General features: G+C 40.1%; 1 protein-coding gene across 1 annotated transcript in view; it reads right to left on the reverse strand.

Annotated features, from left to right (window-relative positions):
* Positions 1 to 20,625, reverse strand: part of GRIN3A (glutamate ionotropic receptor NMDA type subunit 3A) — a 145,349-nt gene extending 124,724 nt beyond the window's left edge. The window contains exon 1 of the mRNA XM_031450120.2: positions 19,195 to 20,625. Coding sequence (XP_031305980.1) covers positions 19,195 to 19,893 — 699 coding nt within the window. The 5' untranslated portion in view covers positions 19,894 to 20,625. The remainder of the gene's footprint in view (positions 1 to 19,194) is intronic.
* Positions 20,626 to 22,485: the final 1,860 nt, after the last annotated feature.

Raw genomic sequence — 22,485 nt, forward strand, 5'->3', positions numbered from 1 at the left:
TATTTAATCATTTGGACAGCTTAGAAAGATCCTGGTTTTGAAAGAGGGGCCTTTTGAACCACACAGAACCACTTCCTTCCTGAATTTCACCAGCTTATCCACTATTGACATGTTTCAAACAAGGTTACTGCTCCAAAGGCACAGAACTAGGTGGAAATTATGAGGTAGACAAGGCAGCCAGGAGGAAATGGCATGAAGGCATGGACAGAAATGAAATGACTGACTGCTTGTTCAAACCAAAACTACAATGATGAATCACCATTCTAGAACTTATCCATAAAATTCCAATAAAATTCAGGAACTGATCTGATGCAATATTCCTCAACTTCTCGGTAAAATATCAAACAAGACATAAAAATATGAAAGCTTACAACTCTAAAATCTTCTCCTAACAATCAACTTATTGCTAGAATGGAAAGATGCTGCCCAAACTGCAAGCTAGTGGAACCAGAAGAAGAAAAATATGAAACTGATATTGTATCTGAAAATAATCATAGCCAATATTTCTCAAATTTTTAATATATATCTAGCATTTCTTACTTTTTAGTAAATTATTTCACTTAATTTTTCTAAAGCTCAAAGAGACATCCTATTATTTCTAGTTTATAAATGAGGAAACTAAGGCATAGAGAGGTTGACTTACCTGGTTGCCTTTAGCTAGTTAATTAAAACTCAAATAATCTGGGTCCTCTGGCTTTTGCCTCCTATAATGATGATCATCTCTTTCCTTCTATCACTTAGCTCAATTAGAAGAGTTGAGGTTCTGGGTTCTGCTTTTTGAGGTAGTCACAGTGACATTTAATCACTTCCCTCCTCTAGTATTTTTATTCTTAAATCTAGATAGAAGAGAAACTGCATGTCCAACAGGAGTGTGTATGGGAGAGGTTTAATTCCCAAAAGAAAAGCACCATAGAAGGCAGTAGGATCAGAAATTACTCCAGCAGACATGCAAAACCAACTGCTGTGGTAGTTTTTTGGTTTTGCTTTTCATGTGCTTCATTGGTTCAGATCAATGATTCTCAACCAAGAGGGCACATCAGAAATACCTTGGAAATTTTTTACATACACTAGCCTACGTCTCCCGAGATTTTGAGCTAAGAGGTCTAGAATGGAGACTAGATGTGTATTTTGAAAGGCTGCCTAGGTTGACGAACTGATTAAGAGCCACTGGTTCGTATCATCAGAAAGCAACTCAGCAGGGGAGAAGCAGATTCCAGCTTAGTTTAGAGTCACATCACATGCTTGAGACTGGTCTAGGCAATGGGCACAGAAATGTCGTCTTTCTTTATTAGGAGGGGATTCAGCTGGAACATACATGAAGTCAAAGGAAGGCAATTAGTAACCTAAGCAGCCTACCTGTCATTAGAGCGAAGGTATAGACTTTTTTCTTGTTCCAGAATAAGAACTCTTCCTCCTACCCAATAAAAAACCAAAACAATATGGGCCCTATAAAAATGCTGTAGAACAGGTAAATGGAAGACATATTTTGAAAATGATTTATTTTAGAAGGCAAAGGAAAATTAGAAAAAAGAAAAAAAGAACCCACAAAACCCTGACATTTAAACAATAAACAGGATAACATGACTTTTATGAAACCTGAGTAATTCACAAGAGGAGAAATGAACAATAGAGATGAACAATAATAGGATGGAATGAAAAAGAACAGTGTTAAATGGAAAGTAACAGGGAGATTAAAAATCCAATAACAGATTTCAAATGTGCTTTGGAAGCATAAAAGGCATGCTAGCTCTTGCAAAGCACTGAATTACTGATAAGGAAGACAAAATTTAGAAAGTCTTTCAAGATACAGAGAACAAAGATCAAGATCTGTAAATAATGAAAAAGGATGGTGAAGGTGATCGTGCATCTCAGTTGGTACTCATACAGTTTCTGTTTTATGCCTTTGTCGTATGTAATTATTAACCACTCCTCTCTTTTTCACTTTCAAAATTATCTTGGTTTGAATATAAACTATGTGGTCACCTAACTACGGAGGATAAACTTAAGAATTATGGTGTGCCTAACAAAGAAACCATAAGCACAGGATCAGGAAGACTAATCAAAGACATATCTGAAGAAAATTTTCCGTTTTCTAAAAAACTCAGTGCAATGGACCCACTTCATTCTTCACACAATCAACTATAATTAGATATATCTGGCAAAATGTTTTAATAAAACTGTCAAGCATTCAGGAAGAAAGAAAAGGGAAAAAAGTAACCTGCAAAGGGATACAGTAAATACCATGGATTTCTCTGCATTTAATACCACGTTAAATGCTCAAAGACAATAAAGTGATACATAACTGAATTTGCTTGGGAAAGAATTTTTTGCCTTGTCGGTTGTCTTTTATTTGTAAGAAAAATAACAACGACATACTGGGATATACAAGGGTGTAGAAAATATGCCATTCATATACCCCATTTGAAAAAGATTCCTGGAAATACTCCAATTAACTAGTGCTTATTTTCCATTTCCAAGAATCTATGCTAAGGGAATAATCCACAAAGTGGACAGAGTCTATGAACAAAAATCTTTACTGTGGAACATTATATTCCAACATAACTGTCAATTTTTTGACAAAAACTATAAAAAAACTTAAATGTCAACATCCTAGGCATATCCAAAAGCTTGAGATAATATGCAGTTAATAAAACAGTGGTGACAATGGGTTTCCCATGGCTTGGAAAACACGAACAATATCATATCAAATGAAATAATCTGAAAAGAAATTCTCCCTGTTTAAAGGAAAAGTTTTATATAACATATACTAGAAGGAATAGCTCAGCAAGTTAAGAGTGATTATTTCTCAATAGTGAGAGTAAGAAGCTTTTTTCCCTAAGCTTTCATATTTTTCTGGTTTTATAATTAGGAAAAGGTAAACAAAAGAGAGAAATCTGATTTGTCTGAAGTCTGGTAACATAAAAGAATCATGACATGATGGAAGTGAGCAAAGCAGAATACAAAATTGATTGTACATTTATAATTTTAGAAGTGTATTCGTTCATACCTTAACCAAATATTTGAGTGACTACTATGTACAAAGCATTATAACAGGCCCTTGGACTATAATGGCAAGTAAAACAGAGAATACTAACTGTAGAGAGATAAAAACATGTATACAAGAGGACAGACATTGAAAGGGAATGTATAAATGTGAAATTATTAGTCTTTTAAATTGTATATATATTACCATTGCATTGTTTTTCATATAAAAATGATTATTTTTTAAAAAGCCAATGAATAATGTAGTATAATAAAGTAAATAAATATGTATACATAAATAAGTATATAAGTAAATGTATATGTATGTATATATAAGTGCTTATGTAATATGCATATGTATGTTATGTACTATAATATATATTATGTAAATATATATGTATTGATATAAATACTCAAATAAATATCAGCAAATATGTACATATAATAAAATTAAGTAAAAGCAGCCTTTTAGGCCACTCTGGCCCAGAGCTCTGTCAGCTTTTAATTATCCACAAGAACTCTCCAGACCATTTGCTTAGCAACTTCCTTTGCACGGGATTTATAATCACTGAACCCACAGCAGAGGAAAGAACATCTGTGATGAGATGCAGGTACATTTCTGTATTTTGAAATAACATTTCTTATAAGGGACTTGAATCACTTTGTTATTGCTGTCTTGTTAATTGTCTCATCAGCAAAGTTATCAGTTTCCTTTAAAAAAGACCCACAAAATCAAGGGAGTTTGTCAGATTTTTGCCATAAGCTTACTTTTCTTTAGTGCCTGTTGAATTGTAATAAAAGCAAACAGAGGCTTATGGAAAAGAAAAATAACAGAACTAGGATGTTTTAAAAAAAACTGAGTACCTACTGTAAATTATCCTACTTAATCAGTATTTCCAACACTGTGAGTAGTTATCATCTCATTATCTCTATGTATGAGTAAGATTTCTATGATTCACTTATGGGTATACCTGGAATGGATTCCATTAATTATCTTTTAGTACCTTTTTTCCCGCTTCCTGTTCTCCTGCTTTCAAATGCAGGTGGCAACCTTTCCTTTACAATATAGATACTTTTTCTCGTTTTTCCTAACTGTACCTTAAAGCTGTACTTGTTGTGGTTACAGGCCTATGTCACCCCCCATTACTTAGCCAGTCAGTGAGGCATTTCTGGATAATACTTGCTTACAACCAATGCATTGACATTTCCTAGCCCAGAAGGCAGAACCCTCAAACTCTGGCAGGCCTGCAGATTATATTTTAAAGCACGGGTTTCTTAATCCACTTGATGTGTACGTATGTCAAATTATCACTTTCCATGCTTTAAATGTCTTATGATTTTATTTTTCAATTACACCTCAGTAAAGCTAAAAAAAAATGAGTTACTTGTCAACATTTAAGGACAATTTTATGTCTAAAAATAACCCCACAGTTTGGCTTCTTTTGAAAATTCAGAATATTTGGCAACATCCCCATGAGTAACAGCTGGTTGGAGGTGTGTGGTGCCTGGCTGCCTCCTTCAGAAAGGTTAGCACTCTTCAGTTACCTACAATTTTTACTACTCCCTACTGTGTTATTTGGAACTGTTTTTCACATTTCCATTACCTTCTTGGCTCCTACACGGCATCTGGGTTGCAGACCTCTGCCCTAGGTCGTTGATTCTCAGACTCTTACTGTGCATATATAGAAATCACCCGGGAGTTTTTTCAAAAAAAGAAAAAAAAAAAGTAGGTATCAGGCCATAGTATATAATTTAGTGGAATTCAGTGAGTTCAAGAATCTACACTTCCAAAAAATTATACCTACTGTGATCTTTGTTTCAGGTGGTACCCAATCAGTTTGAAAATCACACTAGGAGAAACTCTTAGGATAATGTGGTTCCCAAAATATGATACTCAGAATCACCTATGGACACAATCACCAAAGTTGTTTTTTAAACAGATTTCTTTGCTCCAACCCCAGGGGTTCTTATTTGAAAAGTTTGAGAATCTATACTTTGAAGTTATCTGGGTGTTGCTAACAAACAGATGGTCACTGGTCCAGAGGCCGAAATCCTAAGGCATTACATTTAATGACAGAAAAGCAGTGAGTACAGTGGGGAGCTAGGAATAGAACTGGCTAATCTTAGCTGATTAGCAGATTAGCTAATCTAATCTGAACTCTTGTCTGATTCTCTGATATTTTGTTTGACAGGAGATGACAGGATAAAATATAACTACAGGATTTTTCTCTTTTTCACTAATGATTATCTCCAGTAACTACTTTTCATCAACTCTGACTTTCTCTAATTTTACATGTCAAAAATCTTCAGCTATACAATATAGAGACATTGGCTGGGGGATGGGGTGAGCATTTGGGAAAGCAGTGACTCAAAAACCATTTTTCTGTCACTTGTGGTCTCTAGGAAATTGAAAACTGATTTGGGGACAATGAAGGACATACGAAAAGTTCAACAGGGTAGCAGAAAACACTTCCATTTCTTACAAAATCAATTTCCTCAAGGTCTTACTCCTCCAGTTTGCTCTATAGAACAGAGTAAATCCTAGGTGGTCGTGAGCTCTATCCAGAGAACGAGAACTCTTTCTCATGAAGCAGGGTACTTTCTTTGGTTTATATCACCCTACCTTGACAGATGGTGGGTTTCCCCAGGTGTTACTTAGTTCTGTTACACTGGAAAGGATGGAAATGGACCATTAATTCAGTTTGATCAATAGTTATCGAGCACCTATTATGAGCCACCCACTTTGCCAGGAACTTAGGGTTCAATTTAGTGGAGGAGAAAGACCCATATGTCAACAAATAATTATATGGTTGTGCAACAGATCTAGAAAAGAATGTTCAATGTAGAAATGTCACACAGAAGTGAAAGTGATTAACCACGGTGAGGAGAGGGTGGGCAGCGGACTGCGTGCAGGTGATATTTGAGCAAAGTTTTGAAGGCTGAGTAGGAGTTTCAGGCAGACATAAGGGGGAAGGGCATTCCATGCAGTGAGAACAGCATGTGCCAAGGTTTGAAACTGCATTGTGCATGTAGGTATTGCTAAGCAGAGTGGAAGGGGTGAGGGTTAGTATCTAGAAGAAATGAGAGAGTTAAGCCAGGCTCAGATGATGAAAGGTCTTTAACGCTACAGGAAAGCTGCTTAGAATTCATCCTATAGGTTAGAGCTTGGCAGAGTGTAGGTGGCTCCTGAGAGGATTTTAGGTTGCTCATGGGTTTGACATTAAAAAACTCTGAATTGCATGGTGAGAAAGTTAATCTCTTTTCAATTAAACATTTAATCCTCTGTTAACTCAAGGAGAAAGCCTCAGTTTGGTGTTAGTATGTCTTTAACACTTCTCTAACACCTGGAAATTTTCTCTTTTAAAAAAAGTCTCAGGCAATTCTCCTTGGCTAGAATTGTTTTGATTTCATTGTGTACTTATTTTCACTGTTAACTTCTATTTATGGCAGGGGGTATAGGTTTTTCATCAACATTAACAATGAAAACATTTTAAAAATAAATTTAAGTCAAACAGTAAGTTAATTTTAAAAATTAACAGCAATAGGTGATGCAGAGATACAGCAAAAATTAAGAGGGCAGTACATGAATGCCTAAAGTTTGGGAAACAATGCTGTTGTTTTAGGAAGTAGGGGAAGGGTTTAAGCAGGCTGGTGAACAACATCTCTTCTGACAGCAGCTTGGAGAATATAAAGAAGGGGCCAAGGATGGAGGCAGTGGTAGTTAATGAGGAGGTCGATGAAGTGCGCTGGCAGAGGTATGGCCAACAATAAGCCTGTTGCTTTATTCCGGATCTCTCCTAGGGTTGTTTCATGCGAAAGGGATCCTGGCCTGGGCTGCGGCTAACTCTTGATGAAGATACAAAGATCTTTTAGTGGCTGCTGCCCCGCAAGTGTTAAAGGCAGACTTGGAATGAAGGTCAGAATGAGATGTAATTCTTTTCCAGTATTCCAACCTAGGATGGAGTATTATTTAGAAACTCATGCAATCTCAAAACTCTTAACTAATGTGAATAGTTAGCTCTAGCTTCTGTGAATATAAGCAGGCAATCTGAGCTTTAATACTTGATCTCAAGAGTGTTTTCTCATTCTAATCTGTGTCCTGGCTGTGGTCTCCTAACCTGTCAGCTCCTCAAGCTCCCTCCGTCCCCCTCGGGTCTAAGACAGCTGACTGCGGGGGCTGTCTTGCTCAGTCCCTGTGTGGGAAGTGGGAAACCCTGCTCTGTCTTCCTCCCTCTCCAGCTACTGGAGTTACAGAACCCATACTCTGGATTCGATGCAGGGTGCTAGAACCTGGGTGGGCTGTTTCTACGTCTAAATGAGCGCCCAGGAGGACATGTCCTGGCTTTCTCAAACTAGAACTAGGAGTGTTTTCCCGAAGAAAAAGATGTTCTAATAGAAATACTTCTCATCTGTTTTTAAAATTTGAATGTGCACAGTGTTTTTAGGTACATTAACTCACTGAAACCCCTTTCGGTCCTTTAAAATAGCATGCTGGGCACTCAATAAATACCTGTTTAAGGAGTGACTATTGATGATTTATAATGGGAGACATTGAGGCTCAGAGAGGTCTCCTAGGCCATACAGGTGATTCTGGAGCTATAACGTGCAGACAGGTCTTCTGGTTTTCCTCCTTTCTCCACATCTCCATATCCCCTTGACCTCAAACAAAAAGCCTGTTACAGATAATATTTAGTGACTACAGAACTATGAAGATCAGACTTCTGTTGAATTATGAATCAAACAGGCTTTTGTGGCCTGACCCGAGATCTTAACAGCCACAGATAACATTGTTTCAATGGAAAAATCAATTCTGAATTGGAGATTAATTCATCTGCAAATTACGACAACTTGGTATATAACTGTCTTTCTATATAGGTATATAATAGAGAAATGCCTTTTAATATAATAATTTACATTTATTGATTTAAAAAAAATTAAACACACACTTCAATTCCTAGAGATCTTCTGCTTCCTGGGCACCTGTATCTCGACATAATGTTACGAATTGGAAGGAATTATCTGCACGTCTTGGTGGAAGGCCTTGAGGAGCAGGCTCAGTAAGACTGGTGATAGTGTTTCTCTGGCTTTAGGGGAGGAATGTCAGAATCTTGAGGAGGGGATGGAATGCTTTTTTGAACTATACTCAAAAAACCTACAGAATCTGATATAGTCTCTTTTAAGGGTGGTGGACCCTGCTCCAATTTTGTGAATTATTCATGTAGTAATTGTTAAGGTGTGGGTTTCACCCCTCAGGAGCGCTGGAGAGTGGAAAAAGTGATAATATTGCTATAGTAAAGTGTCTTTTGAGCAGTGGGGTGGCATTGGACTCAGTGTATTATACTCTATAAGTGTTTGTTGAATGAATGAAAGAATGAATAAATGAATGAAAGCTGCTTTGCTTTAAGAAGATTTGTCTAGCAGCAGTGTGCAGAATGGAGGAAAGTAACTAGAGATCTTCAGGGCTATTCAAGAATATTGGTGGGAGGAGTTACTGTCTTGTGAAAATAAGAAGAAAGGATAAGGATATGCAAAGCACACTGAGGGAGGCAACAGAACTTGATGAAGACAATGGAGAAGTCAAAGACGTTATGAGAAATCTTGTTATAGGTGGGAGGAGACACCACCTTAGGATGTCTCTAAATATTTTGAGTTTAAGATGAGAATGAGAGAATACAATTGGAGATTCCAGTTAGAAATTCCTGGTGTTGCCACATGCAAAGAGACAGATTCAGGAGTCTAAACCTTGGGAAATGCCCGTATGTAGGAATGTACTAGATCTGGTTATTGCCTCACTATTTACATTTCCTTCTTTGAAACTGTGTGAACTTATTAGTAAATAGTGCTATGGACAGTAGTAAGGATAATCCATTTATTCAACAAATATTTATTGCTTTACTCATTCCTACCTGACGGCCTTTGCACCTTTGTTTTCTTTGCTTCTAATGGTTTCCCCTCAGACATGTGCAAGGCTTACTCCTTACCTCAGTCTCTGCTCAAATGTCACCTCCTCAGACGGGCCTTACTGACTAACCATAGTCATTTCTAACCCTTTACCCTGATTTATTTTTCTCCCTTGCACTTAAAAACCTTTACTTAATAATACCACATTATATATTTGCTCACATGTCTTATTGTCTGCCTCTCCCATGAGAATGTTAAGTTCTTTGAGAGCAGGGGCTTTGTTCTTTTATTTCCTGCTGTACTAAGGTTTATTTTGAGCACTTAACTTGAGAATCTGGCCATTGCTGTTTGGAATAAGGGAGAACAGACAACTTGGGATGGAGGGGAAACCAATCTATGTCAGTTAAGCCAATCAGATGTCTGCAGAATATGGGCCACAAGACTGAAGGAACAGTCAGAAGATTTGATTTGAGTTATAAAGTCATGCAGAGTTCAGGCTAAGTCCTGTCGTAAATCAGAACCACATTCATGCAGAAGTTGTGGCAGGGCGGAGGAAGAAGCTACCATCCAGAGCGGAGGATGGAGCAGATGTGCAATGAGACCCAAGAGGAAGGGAAGAAGAGGAGCTGCCCAAACACTTCCCAGTCGGGCTGCCCAGCTGCACCTCAAGCAGTTCCACTCCTTGTCACTTTCCATAGTTTTTCAGCACAAAAGCCTTGTCTTTGAGCTCCATGGAGTGAATTTTTTGTTCCTTACAACTGCAAGCCCTTAGACAGCAATAGAACTGACAACAGAACTTGTGAGAAGATGGAAAATGGTGTACATCTGTGCTGTTAAATACAGGAGCCACTACCCACATGTGGCCACTGAGTATTTGAAATAGGATTAGAGTGTCTGAGAAACTGACTTTCAAACTTTATATTTTAATTTTAATTAATTTAAACTTAAGTGTTCATATAGGGCTAGTAGGTATCAGCACAGCACTATGGTTATTACTACAAATACAAGAAACATAATCAGTAGAAGACAATGAAAGGGCCAAAAAGAAAAAAGAAAACCATGATGGTGTCCCAGTACTCAGAGAGTGTCCCACAGCACAAGAATGTTACGGAGGGTGAGTCAGGTAAAGTCCCATCGGTAGCGGTGTTATTTATCTTTTCACGGGAAAAACCTGGTAACAACAGGGGTTGGTTAAACAGACCATGAAACAATCCATTCAAAGGCAAACTATCTAGTCATTAAAAACAATGGAAAAAAATGTTAGTGGTATGGGAAGGTACTTAAAATATGTTAAACAATGTCATAAAATACCATGATCCCAATTTTATAACACACACTAATGTCTAGATCTCTGGGTTGTGGGTTTACAGGTGATTTTTATTTTATTCTTTGGCATTTTATTAACTTTCAGAATTATCCACAAAGAACATAATTTTTTATAATCAGAAATAAAGGAATAAATGATATGCTTAACACAATAAAATGGCTACATCTTTTCAAACTGCATCATAAACCAAAGCGATAGTAAATGCAGCTACTAAAGTAATTAACCATCCTACATCTCTAAAGTTAGTCATTCACATTTTCCTCCCAACCCCTCGAGATATGCACTTTGAGATACCTTACTTTAAGGTTTAGAACTGCAATTACAGTGGCAGAATAGTAGAAATTATTGTATCTTCTTTGAAGGCAGAAAATTTTTTCTTAAATGGATTAACCTAGCTCTCCCGTGGTCAAAAGACCAGGAAATGGACTAAAAGCTCCTTTTCCTGCCCTGAGAGGTTGGAATCTTGGGATGCTTTAACTATAGCTATGCTTTAGCTACCACTAGATGGCGCTCTGTGCCTGCAACCAGGTGAAGGCGCATTGGATTAATTCAGGCTTGGGTTTAGCATTCATTTTCAGGTACTACACTGAAGCATTGCCTTATGCGAATAACACGCTGTGTGATGTGACTCAAATTAACTCCTTGTATAGCATCAAAACAGTAACAGCCCTCTATCTGAACCTGTTAAATTCACAAAATATAAAAGCAAATCCTTTGTTTAATGGAGTCCCTGTTTACCTCAGGTTTGGAATGAGCCAGACTGTGTAATTCTATTAGATAAAGACATATTGAGCATCTAACTTCATTTATGGAAACAAAAATGTTCTATTTTTAAACCGGAGAGCATTAACCCAATTTTTGTTTGGTTGTCTAGATGAGGCTTTCAATACAAAGAACACCAATAGATCGTATGCAGGTATGCAGCCATCAAAGTGCATGGTACTGAAAGTTCAGCTAATGACCATCCCTGACTGAGAAGAGAGAAGTGACAACCCATGTCTGAGTCATTCTTAAGAATTCTACTGAAAGATCCAGACGGAGCCATTGTCTGGGACCATACAGACTTAGCACTTGCAGAGTGATGAAAATACAAAGCTAGACTGCAGATACAAAGGAAAATACCACCTTTTAATACAGAAATACCATCAACTCAGAATGTTCAAGCTTCAACAGCCACATCAAGTCTGAGTTTTCAGAAAATAAAAAAAAAAAGATGAATTCCTTTCTTCTGTTCTTTGAAGCCAACGTCCAGTTGGAATGACAAAGAAGGCTTTCTTTACTTGTACCCAAGCATTTCTAAAAATTTTAAACCAAACCATTATCCTCGAGACAATAAAATACATCAAAACATTACTCAAGGTTGTCTGAGGACACCCATGGAGTAGTGGTGCATGTGCATTACTTTTATAATCAGAAAAGTGGTACACATTTTCAAAGTCCCTGAAAGTCGTATGCATCAATTTAATCAAATACAGAGTTTGCCTCATGAGTATCCTTTTTTTATATAATCCTAAGTATATAATAGTGCTCTTGTACCTAAATTTTGAGCTAATAAATGCCACAAGTCAGTTCCATTAGTCTGGATAAAGCCTACATAAAAAAAGGGCAACTTTCGACACTTCAATCATGTCAATTTAGACTGCCCTTTCTTACAGCCCTTTTCTCCCCTTCTCCCCCAAGAAGCCTAAACCATCAACTGGGTCATGGTTCTATTGTTCCTGAAGTTTAATGCCTGGGAGACTCCTATGAGAAATTAGAGTAGCCGATAAGGCAAAAACTGTGAATTCCTCACTAATAGTGACAAATAGAAACAGAACACTGTTTTTTTTACCTCTGAAATAACTGCTCCAAAGATCCAGTCATTCAGAACCCATACAGAAAAGCAACCTGTTGAAACTGGACCTCAAAGTTCACTTCATTACTGAACAAATTTACATACACCTAACCTGAAGGTACATCCAGCAGAGGTGTGTACACCTTAGTGGGGTTTCAAAACAGCACATTTCTTTTCTTTTTTTTTTTTTCTTCTTAGGGTTGGTCCACTGGAACCAGACCTCTTAACTCCGAATATCATGTGCATATTGAAAACACATATAGACGTACTCTGGAGAGCAAGCTAGAATATTATTTTAGTTTTTTATTAAGGTATGTCAACACTATATGCTAAAAGAATGACTATTATAATAAGAATATGTAGTACTCTAGGGCTGTGCTTGGAGCTTTGCATACATTATATCATTCTCACTGTAACTTTATGAGACGGTTGTATTTTGTGGATCACAAATTGAGGCAGGGAGACATCAGGCATGTTTCTCAAGGTAAGCTGTCCAGAAAGTTGTATAACTAAGATTCAAACATAGGTCTGTGCTTCTCAAAAACCTATTCTCTTCACTCCTACCTTGTATTTCTTCCATCTATATGTTACTGTCTCATTTGCAAAATAAAGGTAATACTAGTTGTCCTGCTCACTTCACAGAGTAACTGTGAGGATAAAATGGAACGTATAAATGGGAAAGGATAAATCTAAACATACCCTACAATTAATTTGTTCCTGAAATCTGTATTTTCATATTGAAGTATTGAGAGCATTGTTGAGGAAATGTGAGGGTAACTTGTCTTTTTTAACTCTTGTTATTTTTAATTGTGTAGATAATACTACTTATTTTTAGAAAAATAGAAGCACGGATAGGGGAAAATGTGGATTTCATCACTCGGTCGCAATCACATTTAACATTTTTATAAATAAATCTCTAGACTTCATGTTTTACAGATGGCCACACTTTACATACATTTCATCCATTTTCTTATCTCTCTGTGTCAACAAGAATATTTTCATTTTGAGTGGGTACTATTATTCCCTCGTGAAGATATATTATGATCATTTAACTCAGTTTCCATTATTGAATATTTAGTGTGAAATATGCTTTTACCCACCTAACCCGGAGGCAGATCGCTCTCTCCTTTATCTTTTTTTTGCAATAATTCAAAAGCAGTGATGGATCAAGTCTGTTCTTGGATTGCAGGCTGACAAATACACTAAATTCAGAAGGAGTTATTAGTTTTTTTTCCTCTTGGTGATTTCTTACTTCCTACAATGCATAGCTCTTTTAGTACTTTGTCTGTTGTCTATATATTTTTATTTACTTCACAGGACTGTTAGAAGGATGCTATGAGCGTATTTGTGAAGAGCACTTGAAAAGCATAAATTCTGCAAAAATACACATGACTGAGTTTTTCTTGAATCTGTATCTCAAATGAATAACAATGAGGCATAATTCAGCCTCACTAAAAGAGAAGTCATTCTGCTTAATTCTTTACCCCTTGAGCCCTTGAAGGCTCATCTCCAAAGCAGACCATCCCTGGCCCACCAGATACTCATTTTTGGTGTCAGGGTTTACTCCAGCTGACGCAATACCAGCCCAGGTCAGTATGATCAACCTGCTCCCTCAATGCAGGAGATCAAACAGTCTCTCCTGCAAGTGTCTGAATCTTACACATTCAGGAGATATGAAAATCTTTCTGAGGTGTTAGGTTAGAGGAAGCTGGGGGCAGACAGCTGGCTTGCTTCTTCCTTAACTTTCCCCCTTTGCTCTTTCTCCCACCATTGCATACAGGTAAGATCTGAGAAAGAAATGAGTGTCTTAAAGATTTCCATTAGTTTGTTACTCGTGCATTCACTCAGAAAGCAATGTGGCAGATGCTGAGATCTGCTTTCTTCCTTCTCGCCTCGTTTTATAGCTTCTGCATCCCATTTCTGGTGCTGTACTATTTCCCTACTCCTCTGTGTATGTGAGTGGGAGCAGCTAGAGCAGGCAGGAGAAAAGACAATGAGGGTCTCATCTCTACATTCAGTGGTGCAACTAAAGTGTACAGGACCTTGCTATGAGAGCCCCACATAGTTGCCTAGGGCAATGATCCTCAAAAGTAGCTGCTTCACAAACTGTTATCTGTCCAAGAAGATAAGGAGCTCATGCCAGTATGAACCAACACACTGCTTTCTTCATGAGAAAGTGTCCTTAGTGGTATGGTAGGTGGCGTTGGGGTACAGAGGTTACACTGTATGGCTGTGGTCTCATGAGTGATCTACTGTAAGTTTGCCTTTCGGAGAAACTTAGGATCAACGTGAGAAACCAACCTTTCTGAAAAACCCTCTTATCAAAGCTTCTATGGCAATACTTAACACTCTAGAAACTGCACTGATGATATGCATTGGTAAAAATTTGCCATTGGTATAGAAACAATACCTATGACATATCTTCTAGCCCTAGGCAAGGGTGCAACCTACTTAGGAACATAGTTCTTTTTTTAGGCGGGGGCTGGGAGAGGAGGCTAACATTACTCCCATTTTTTGTTTTGTTTTGTTGTTTTTTTTTTCCTTTTAAGAGAAAGAAAATGAGGGCGTGGGTAGAGTAAGGTGGAAGACGAAGACATGTTACACTGTGAATCCTATTTGATTAGTAACCACTAATGGAGAATTAGTGGTGAATTAGGGCTTGGATGATTCTTAGATCAAAACCAACACATCTCTACTAATTACTTGGCTAATACCATAAATTTTTCCAAAGTACTTCACTTCCTTATTTGATTCACAACACAACTCTGTCAGATTGGTAAACCTTCTTTGGACTAACAAGCAACAGGTGCTCAGAGACAGAGGCACTTCCCTAAGATTCTATGGCCAGTAAGAGGCAGAGGTAGACCGAGACTTTTGAGTACTATTTAAATACACCTTCCATTATATTGTGCTTTTTTAACCAACGTGATTGGAGTTTGACTAGAGGTATTCAGGAAATAAAATCGAATGGCACAAAATCCAAGGTGCTTTCTGCAACACCAGAAGATAAAACATTAAAGAATTAGACACTGATTTGGTCTTCAGTTGAGTCAATCATAAGTTAACTCCAAGATGTAAGATCCAAGAAGATCAAGACCCAGGGTTCTCTATGACTGTCCTATGGCAGGCACAAAGAAAAGGGGGTGAGAGAGATTAATTGCCCAATGAATGGTGTCTGCTAATCTCTTCTGCTTTATTTATCTAGAAAAAATAAGTATAAAAAAACCTTCCCAGATTAAAAATAAAAACTTCCAAATTAATCTCAGGTCTCTTTTCTTCAAGAGGAACCTGTGAAAAATCACTGCTAAGGAAAGTTTTGCATCACTTGACATTTAATTTGAAATCATTTATCTTCAAGGCAGCAACAATTAGGTGCTACTATCAGCCATTCATCATGAATTGCGGAAGAATACATTTCCCCCAGAGAGAGAGCAGTGCCTTGCATGGAGCAAGTCAAGGAAAACCAACACAGTTGAGAGCAGATGTTTTTAAAAAAATCCAAGTCCTTTACTTGTCCCCTCATGAGGCACCTTAGTTATGATGTGATATCATTGTTTTGTCCCCTGGACCATACCAAAGAGGCACCGTTCTAGCCAAATTCTAATAAACAGAATCTAGTATTTAGTCCTGTATTATAAAAATGAACCATCTAAAACACTTACATTTCCATGGGGATAAACATGCATTATTCAGTTAGCATATATGGCTCACGAGACAGGCAAGTTGTGGATGGTACATTCAACAAGAGATGAAAATAGTAGTGCAGTCGCTTTTTAATTGCCTGGGTTTTAATCTAAGCCAATTATATTACTCCATTAACTCTGCCTAGTGGAAACAATATGCATTACCATGAGATACACAGCTTAGAAAGAAATGTGTATTTGTCACTACTTCAGCAGGTAAACTTTGAGGCGCTAACTTTAGAGAAACTATACAAAAGCCCTAGAAGAAAAAGTAGTATGAGGAGAGAAGAGAAAGAAAGAATTGTAGGAATTTAATGTAACTTGAATGTAAATGTTACTGGATCAGGTTCAGCATCATTATTTGAAGATTGTGGGCACAGAACTATGACGTGATCATTTTAGTGAAGTGAGTTGGCCTCAAGTGGAGGTTTGGGCGTGATAAAGTCAGAATTTTTTGGATGGAAGTATGTTTTGACCCTACCCTATTGTATTATTCTGATGTATTAATCTTTTGTTATGTAGTGATAATACACATATGGTTTCCAAAAGTGGGTAGCTAACTATCTTACTTTTAATGAATTTCCTGCTTGAAAGAAGATAGTTCCTTCCAAGCTGATGAACCTATGTATGTGTTTATGTTTCAAATAAATAGTATATTGAAATAAAACTACTATGCTTTTATTAGGGGCTTGACCATTTCAATGATACCTCTTTCCATCCAGGAGTTGTGGCAAGATGCTATCAAAACCATTATTTATTAATTAGATGTTTCATATGAAAGAAGTCAGTAGCCCAAAAGAAAGTGGGAAAGAAACAAACTGTTGCTGCTACTGCTCTAAAAGCAATTTTGATTTGTCTGAATAAAAGACGTGATTTTATTGTACTTGGTTGTGTGGACAAGTCCACTGTCTTCTACAATCCTTTATTCAGGCACTGGCAAAAATTAACAAATTAGATCACTGGGCAGTAGACTTCAATGAAGACAGTGGTTAAATCATGTCAATTTTAGTTAAGGTGTAAATTGAGTTTGTCACTCTTTTTTTATTTACAAAGTTTTCAAAAAAATCACATCATTGTATTAGAGAAAGGTCCACTTTTCAGGAGAAGCCGGGGGAAGATTAGTTATTTTTGCTGAAAGCAGATTATGGTCACCTCTATCTAAAATTACAGGGACTTGTCATTGAGCTGGACACTGTTAATAAAGAACATTACAGAATGACATTTAAATGATATACTAAAAAGAAGACAGGTTAGATATGTTTGAATTTAAAATACAAAGATAAATAAAAGAAGATGTATCTCAGATCTGAGTTAATATAATAATCTCTCCCTTTCCCAATGTGTGTCATGGAAGTAACAATGACAACAGTGATTAAAAATACATTTCTGAAGGGGGAAGGGTATAGTTCAGTGGTAGAGTGCACGCCTAGCCTGCCACATTCTGGGTTCAATCCCCAGCACCACCATTAAAAATAAATAAATAAACCTAATTACCTCCACCCTCAAAAATTAAAAAAAAAAAACCCATACATTTCTGACTTGAAATATAAAAGTAAATGTGTTTGACAGAGTACTTATTTTATTGTCAGCTTGCAAGGGTTGTCCCTGGAGGACTTTTTGCCCCAGTGGTCCTAAAGCTCTGAAGTCTACTGATTCTAGAAGCTACTTCATGGTTTCTTTGGTCCCCTGGTTGTAATGTGCTGTATACCACATAAATCTATCATGGAACAATTTCATTTCTAACTAAGGAACACCTATTTGGGGGAAATTCTTGATACTTAAGACTTTTGCCAAACAATCTACAAATTGGAAAGGCGTGTGGACACTGTGAACACTATTGGCATATATGAAGTGTTAGGTAATAAAGAAGCAGTGATGAGAAGAAAGTGATGCTGACTCTTGCATTTTGTTAGATCTGATTCTGCATATATATTAATAATGATGCACCCTATGGATGCAATTTTAGGTTTATAACACTCTGGCCATTGGCAGCATTGTGCACCTGTGTTTTCCATGCCTTCCCATCTGCTACCTACAGTCATTCAGATTCAGGTGATGGAAATATTTTAGATAAAAGTTAATTAGCCTGCACTCTGCAGATCAAATCTCTACAGTTCAGCATTAAATAAGAATCTTCTAGGCAACTGTTGAAAGCAGCCCGAGCACATCCTTCCTAAGATGAAAAATGTAAAATTCATTTTTCTAGAAAAAGAAATCTTTAATACTCTCTTCACATTTTATGCCTAGATTTGATCAAACTTTTCACATGCATTTTCTCTTGTTTAATTTTTATCTCTGCATATATATCAAAAGTGGAAGAGAAATTAGAAATGTTTCCATCTAAAAGGATAGAATGAGTGAAAATGATACAGAGTTAGAAATTCTCCAGTGTCTGGCTGGACTCTTTTACTAGCACACCGACCAATGTTGATCAACCCCTAGAACTTTCCTTAATTTCTCAATCTTTAAAATAGGACCAATACCTACCAATTACCTATTTGTTTCACAAATACTTTGGGTAAGGTTTAATGAAATTTCATATTTTGATGAGAGTAATGCACAAAAATGCAGCAAACTCCTGTGGCTAAAAGGACCCCGCCCTTTCCTTAAATATTTCTCATCATTATTGTCAGCAGTTAAGTTCACATATAGCTCCTTTTTTTGAAACTATATATATTTTTAACCTTTAGGAAACTAACTCATTAGGGTCTTCTTTCTTTATTCCTAAATAATTGGTGCAGAAATGGGCTGAACACAACTCAATATAGCCAGTCTCTGAACCCACATCACACAGAAAGAAGCTAGGCACAAAGAAACAATCTCAAATAAGTCCTCCTATCCATTTTTACGATACCAGATAATATTTATAATGCATTCCAATACTCTAGACTAATTAACCACCCTACCTATTGCTTCTGAACTAACTGCAGGTTTCCTGTTTATTCAAAGGAATTCAGAGGCAGGTGTTTTCTTTACACCATCGCCTAAATCTCAGAGACACCTTCTAAAGAAGTCAGAGAGGGCGGGTGCTCTTTCTGACACGCGCTCTCAGAGTTCCTCCAGGGAGTGAGAGACTAGCAGTCTGGGATCTTCTATCCCCACCCCCGCGCTAGTCAGAACCTCGTTCGCGCTATACGCCCCTGCACTTCAAACTACTTCAGTCGGGCGTCCGCTAGATTTCTCCCAGCAGGTCAAAATGTGAAGATTTTTTCTCTTACTCTCCCCCACTTCCTTCCTTCCGTTACCACTATCTCTCATTTTATTCCGTTCGCGCTTTAAAATGTTTATTTTACTTCCGCTGAGATTCTTCTACCTATCACCTACGGACAGGATCCGATCCTTAAACAGTATCAAAGTTGTAAAGCCCCACGTCCCTCAGGTTTTCACCCGTTCTCTTCCTCTCCCCCCGCTACCATCCTGGCCCCCAGAGGCGCCCGTCTCCACTCCACGCGCCAGACGCCTCTCACCTGACTCTCCCGCGGAAACTCGTGGCGCACGATGCTGATAACTGGAATGTGCAGGACATAGCTGACCAAGTCGAGCTCCATCATCTCGCCCAGGCTCTGAGGGAAGGCGAGCAGCGCCGATACCCCTTGCACCACCACGGTGTGGCACACGCTCTGCAGAAAGGAGAAAGGGTCACTGCTCCACGGCGAGCTAGGGGAGGAGAAGGGCAAGAGCGGCAGATCGCCCAGGCCCGCCTCGATGGCCATCACTACTTCCAAAGACAGGTTGTAGGGCAGCAGCCCTTCCACGCGGTTCAGGTTGTCCACGGCGAAGAGGAGGGCGTCCCTAGGCCAAAGGGTCTCGGCCCTAGCGCCCTCCCCGGGATTCCGGGCGCCCGGGGGCCGCCGGCCATGCAGGGCGCTCCCCAACCAGCGTGCGCCCGGCGAGGGCTCTGGGGGCCGCCAAGTCCCTGGCTCGGGTTCATCTCGCTGAGCGCCTGTCGGGCTGCCATCCGGAGTGCGGCTAGCCGCGCGGGGGCCAGTGGTCCAGGGCTGCAAGTGCACCGCGCCTACCCTCACCGCGTGCCCGATGCGCTTGAGGATCTGACAGGGCTGCGGGTGCGAGGAGGAGCCGGGCACCCCGGCCAGCACCAGTGCGCAGGGCGGCGGCAGCAGCAGACAGACCCTGCTCAGCAGCCACCACAAACTCAGTCTCCTCATTACTGAGACCCGCAGGGAGAAAGCGCGCCCCCTCCTGCGCCGGGTTCGCTCCCCTTCAGCGGCCGCCTAAGGTCTCCGCCCCCAAGTCCCGCGCGCAGCTCACTCCGCGCGGCGAAGCGGTCCCAGGAGCTGGAGCCGACTCTGGGCCATTCAAGTTGGAGCCTAGTGCGCCCTCGGCAGTCTTGGATCCCTCCCCCACGTCCCTCTGCCTCGCATTCTCAGCCCACCCGGTCCCTGCGCGGAGCGGGGCGGGCGACGCCGGTCACCCGCGGCTTGGGCGCCTGTTCCCTGCCCGCTCCATCCGCAGGGCGGCTCGGGCACTGCGTCTGGCCCCGCGGGGAGGCTGGGCTGAGGAGCAGCTAGGATTCCTAGGGAACAACGGTGACCGAGGAGGCAAGGCGCTCACTTGGGTTCTTGTCTCTTCTGTTTCTGCCCAGGCGAGACCCACTTATTTCCTTGGGGTCAGGCAGGAGAAGGCGTTCACGCCCGGGGTGTGGAAAAGCAGCCAAATTCTCCTTGCTTCACCGTCGGCCACCCTCTGGCGGGCTCCCCCAGCGCTGGCTTCATTTTTCTTCTTCCCTCACTACTTCCCCTCTTCCTTTCTTTCGTCCTCTTCCTTTCTTTCGTCCTCTTTCCGCCCAGTCGCCTCCGCCGCTGGTTTCCTCAGAGGAGCGACGCGACTGGCCAGCAAAGGGTGGTTCTGCTCGGAGCGCAAAGTTCTCCCCGCCTCAGCCGGCGCCTCCCTGTTGCTGAGCCCTGGCGCCAGCCTGTCGCTTGGCTGCGCTAAACGCCCACTGATGGTGAGATTCCCGGGCGCCGCTTTCCGCGCCCCTGGCAAGTCCTCGTGCCTCAGAGGCTGGGAGTCGCAGTTTGCGAAATTCTTTGTGAGCCGCGGAGAATTCTGAATTCGGGAGTTTCGCCTGAGGAATCTGACATCCAGTGGCTCACTGGGATAGGTCCAAAGAGGCTGTTGACTGTAAGGAGCCTCCCTTCAATGTCTTCTTTTAAAGGTTTTTCTAGCTGAAGATATTAGAGCAAGAATCATTTACACATTTAATCTCAGCCTCCTGCTCTCTGGCACGTGGGCCTTTGTTGTATTTTAAGGATCCCTGTTTTGGGTTTCTCAGAATTAAAACAGTGAATTCGAAGCAATTATTTAATCAAGAAATTAAAGCTATACAGAATACTTTGAAAGTATACTTTCAAGCACTGTCAACAGCAGTTTCCAGTTTAGACCGAGAGTCCTCCAGAGTCCTCCAGATTACAGTTTCTAGTAAGTTCTTTCATTTGTGTAGTAATACAGTGGGTTATGATTTGATTTTTTCCCTCCATGATCTGAACCATCTCGAGTTAGAAGGAAGGAGGGGGTTAAGGGTAGGCGTGTGGTTTCCACACATACATATAATAGGTTTATTTTATTTTATGCCACAGTATCTTCTGGAAGGAGAGTAGAGGGATATCCTAGGGGCAGAACAAGTACCGGGATCAGGGGTTCTGAATTTCAATAGCACTTCCAGAGAACCATGACCTTGGCAATTTATTTTACCTGACCTTGCTCTGCTGTTTGGATCTGTTCAATTGTTATGCAAATACAGTTAGTTTTTAGCTCTGGAGAGGTGTTTTGATTCATGGGCTGAAGTTTCCATCTTGCTTTAAATCCTTGGCATGAAGAGGCTCTAAATAAATAAAATTCCCAAGAAGCTTGCAAAGTGAATGCTGTTTTCCTCAGCACAGATCTTGAAAGTCATCTCTGCGCTAACATTACCTGCCATTCAAAATAGCTCTTGCTGCCCTGGGGTGCCAGAGAAAAGACTCCCATGAAAGAAAAGTGGAAATCCTAGTAGCGTCTCAACCAGAAGGGAAGGAATCTTTCTGAGGCCCTAGAGAGAGGCTCCCACGCATGGATGTTGGAACTTTCCTCTCGCTTCTGATGAGTCCGCTGACTGGGGTCTGAATAAGAAAAATACAGAATTTTGTGGTCCTTGCATTGCAGGAAGACAGGGAATTTGCTAAGGACGTGTGTTTGTACATGAGTATGTGTGTATTAAGGAGAAAAACATTCTAGGTTATGACCATACTATAGAGTGATTATCTTAGCATTTCGGCATTACATACATGTCAAACCAGGTTCCCAAGAAAATAGTCAGTGATGAAGAACAATTGGATCTAATCTAAGTATTAATGGAATCCTAGCCTTGCTGTGTTACCCTTTCCAGTCAGGCTCCAACAAGGGTCCTACTTTCTGGTGTCCTTGGAGCCAATAGGGCAGACTAAGTTCAGTTTAGAAGCAAAAGAAAGTTTTATTCTTTGATCAAAGAATGGAGAGGTGGGAGCTCGAGTTCTAGAGTAGACATCTTACCCACAGGCGGTGGGCGGGGGCAGCTGTGCACGGTCTCTCCAGCGGAGAGAGGTTGCAGTTCTTGTGCCTTGGTCAGGTGCACCTCCGCTGCTGGTGGGGGGAGGGGGCGGGGCAGCGCCTGTGCGCACGCGGCCCGCCGCCGCCATCTTGAACGGAGGCGCCCTGTGCAGGGCTTTCTGCAGGTGGCCGACCTGTGGCGCTGGGCACTGCCGTTTTGCACCAGAACTCCAGTC

This window comes from Camelus dromedarius, chromosome 10, assembly GCF_036321535.1.
Source record: "Camelus dromedarius isolate mCamDro1 chromosome 10, mCamDro1.pat, whole genome shotgun sequence".
In the NCBI taxonomy this organism is placed as follows: domain Eukaryota; kingdom Metazoa; phylum Chordata; class Mammalia; order Artiodactyla; family Camelidae; genus Camelus; species Camelus dromedarius.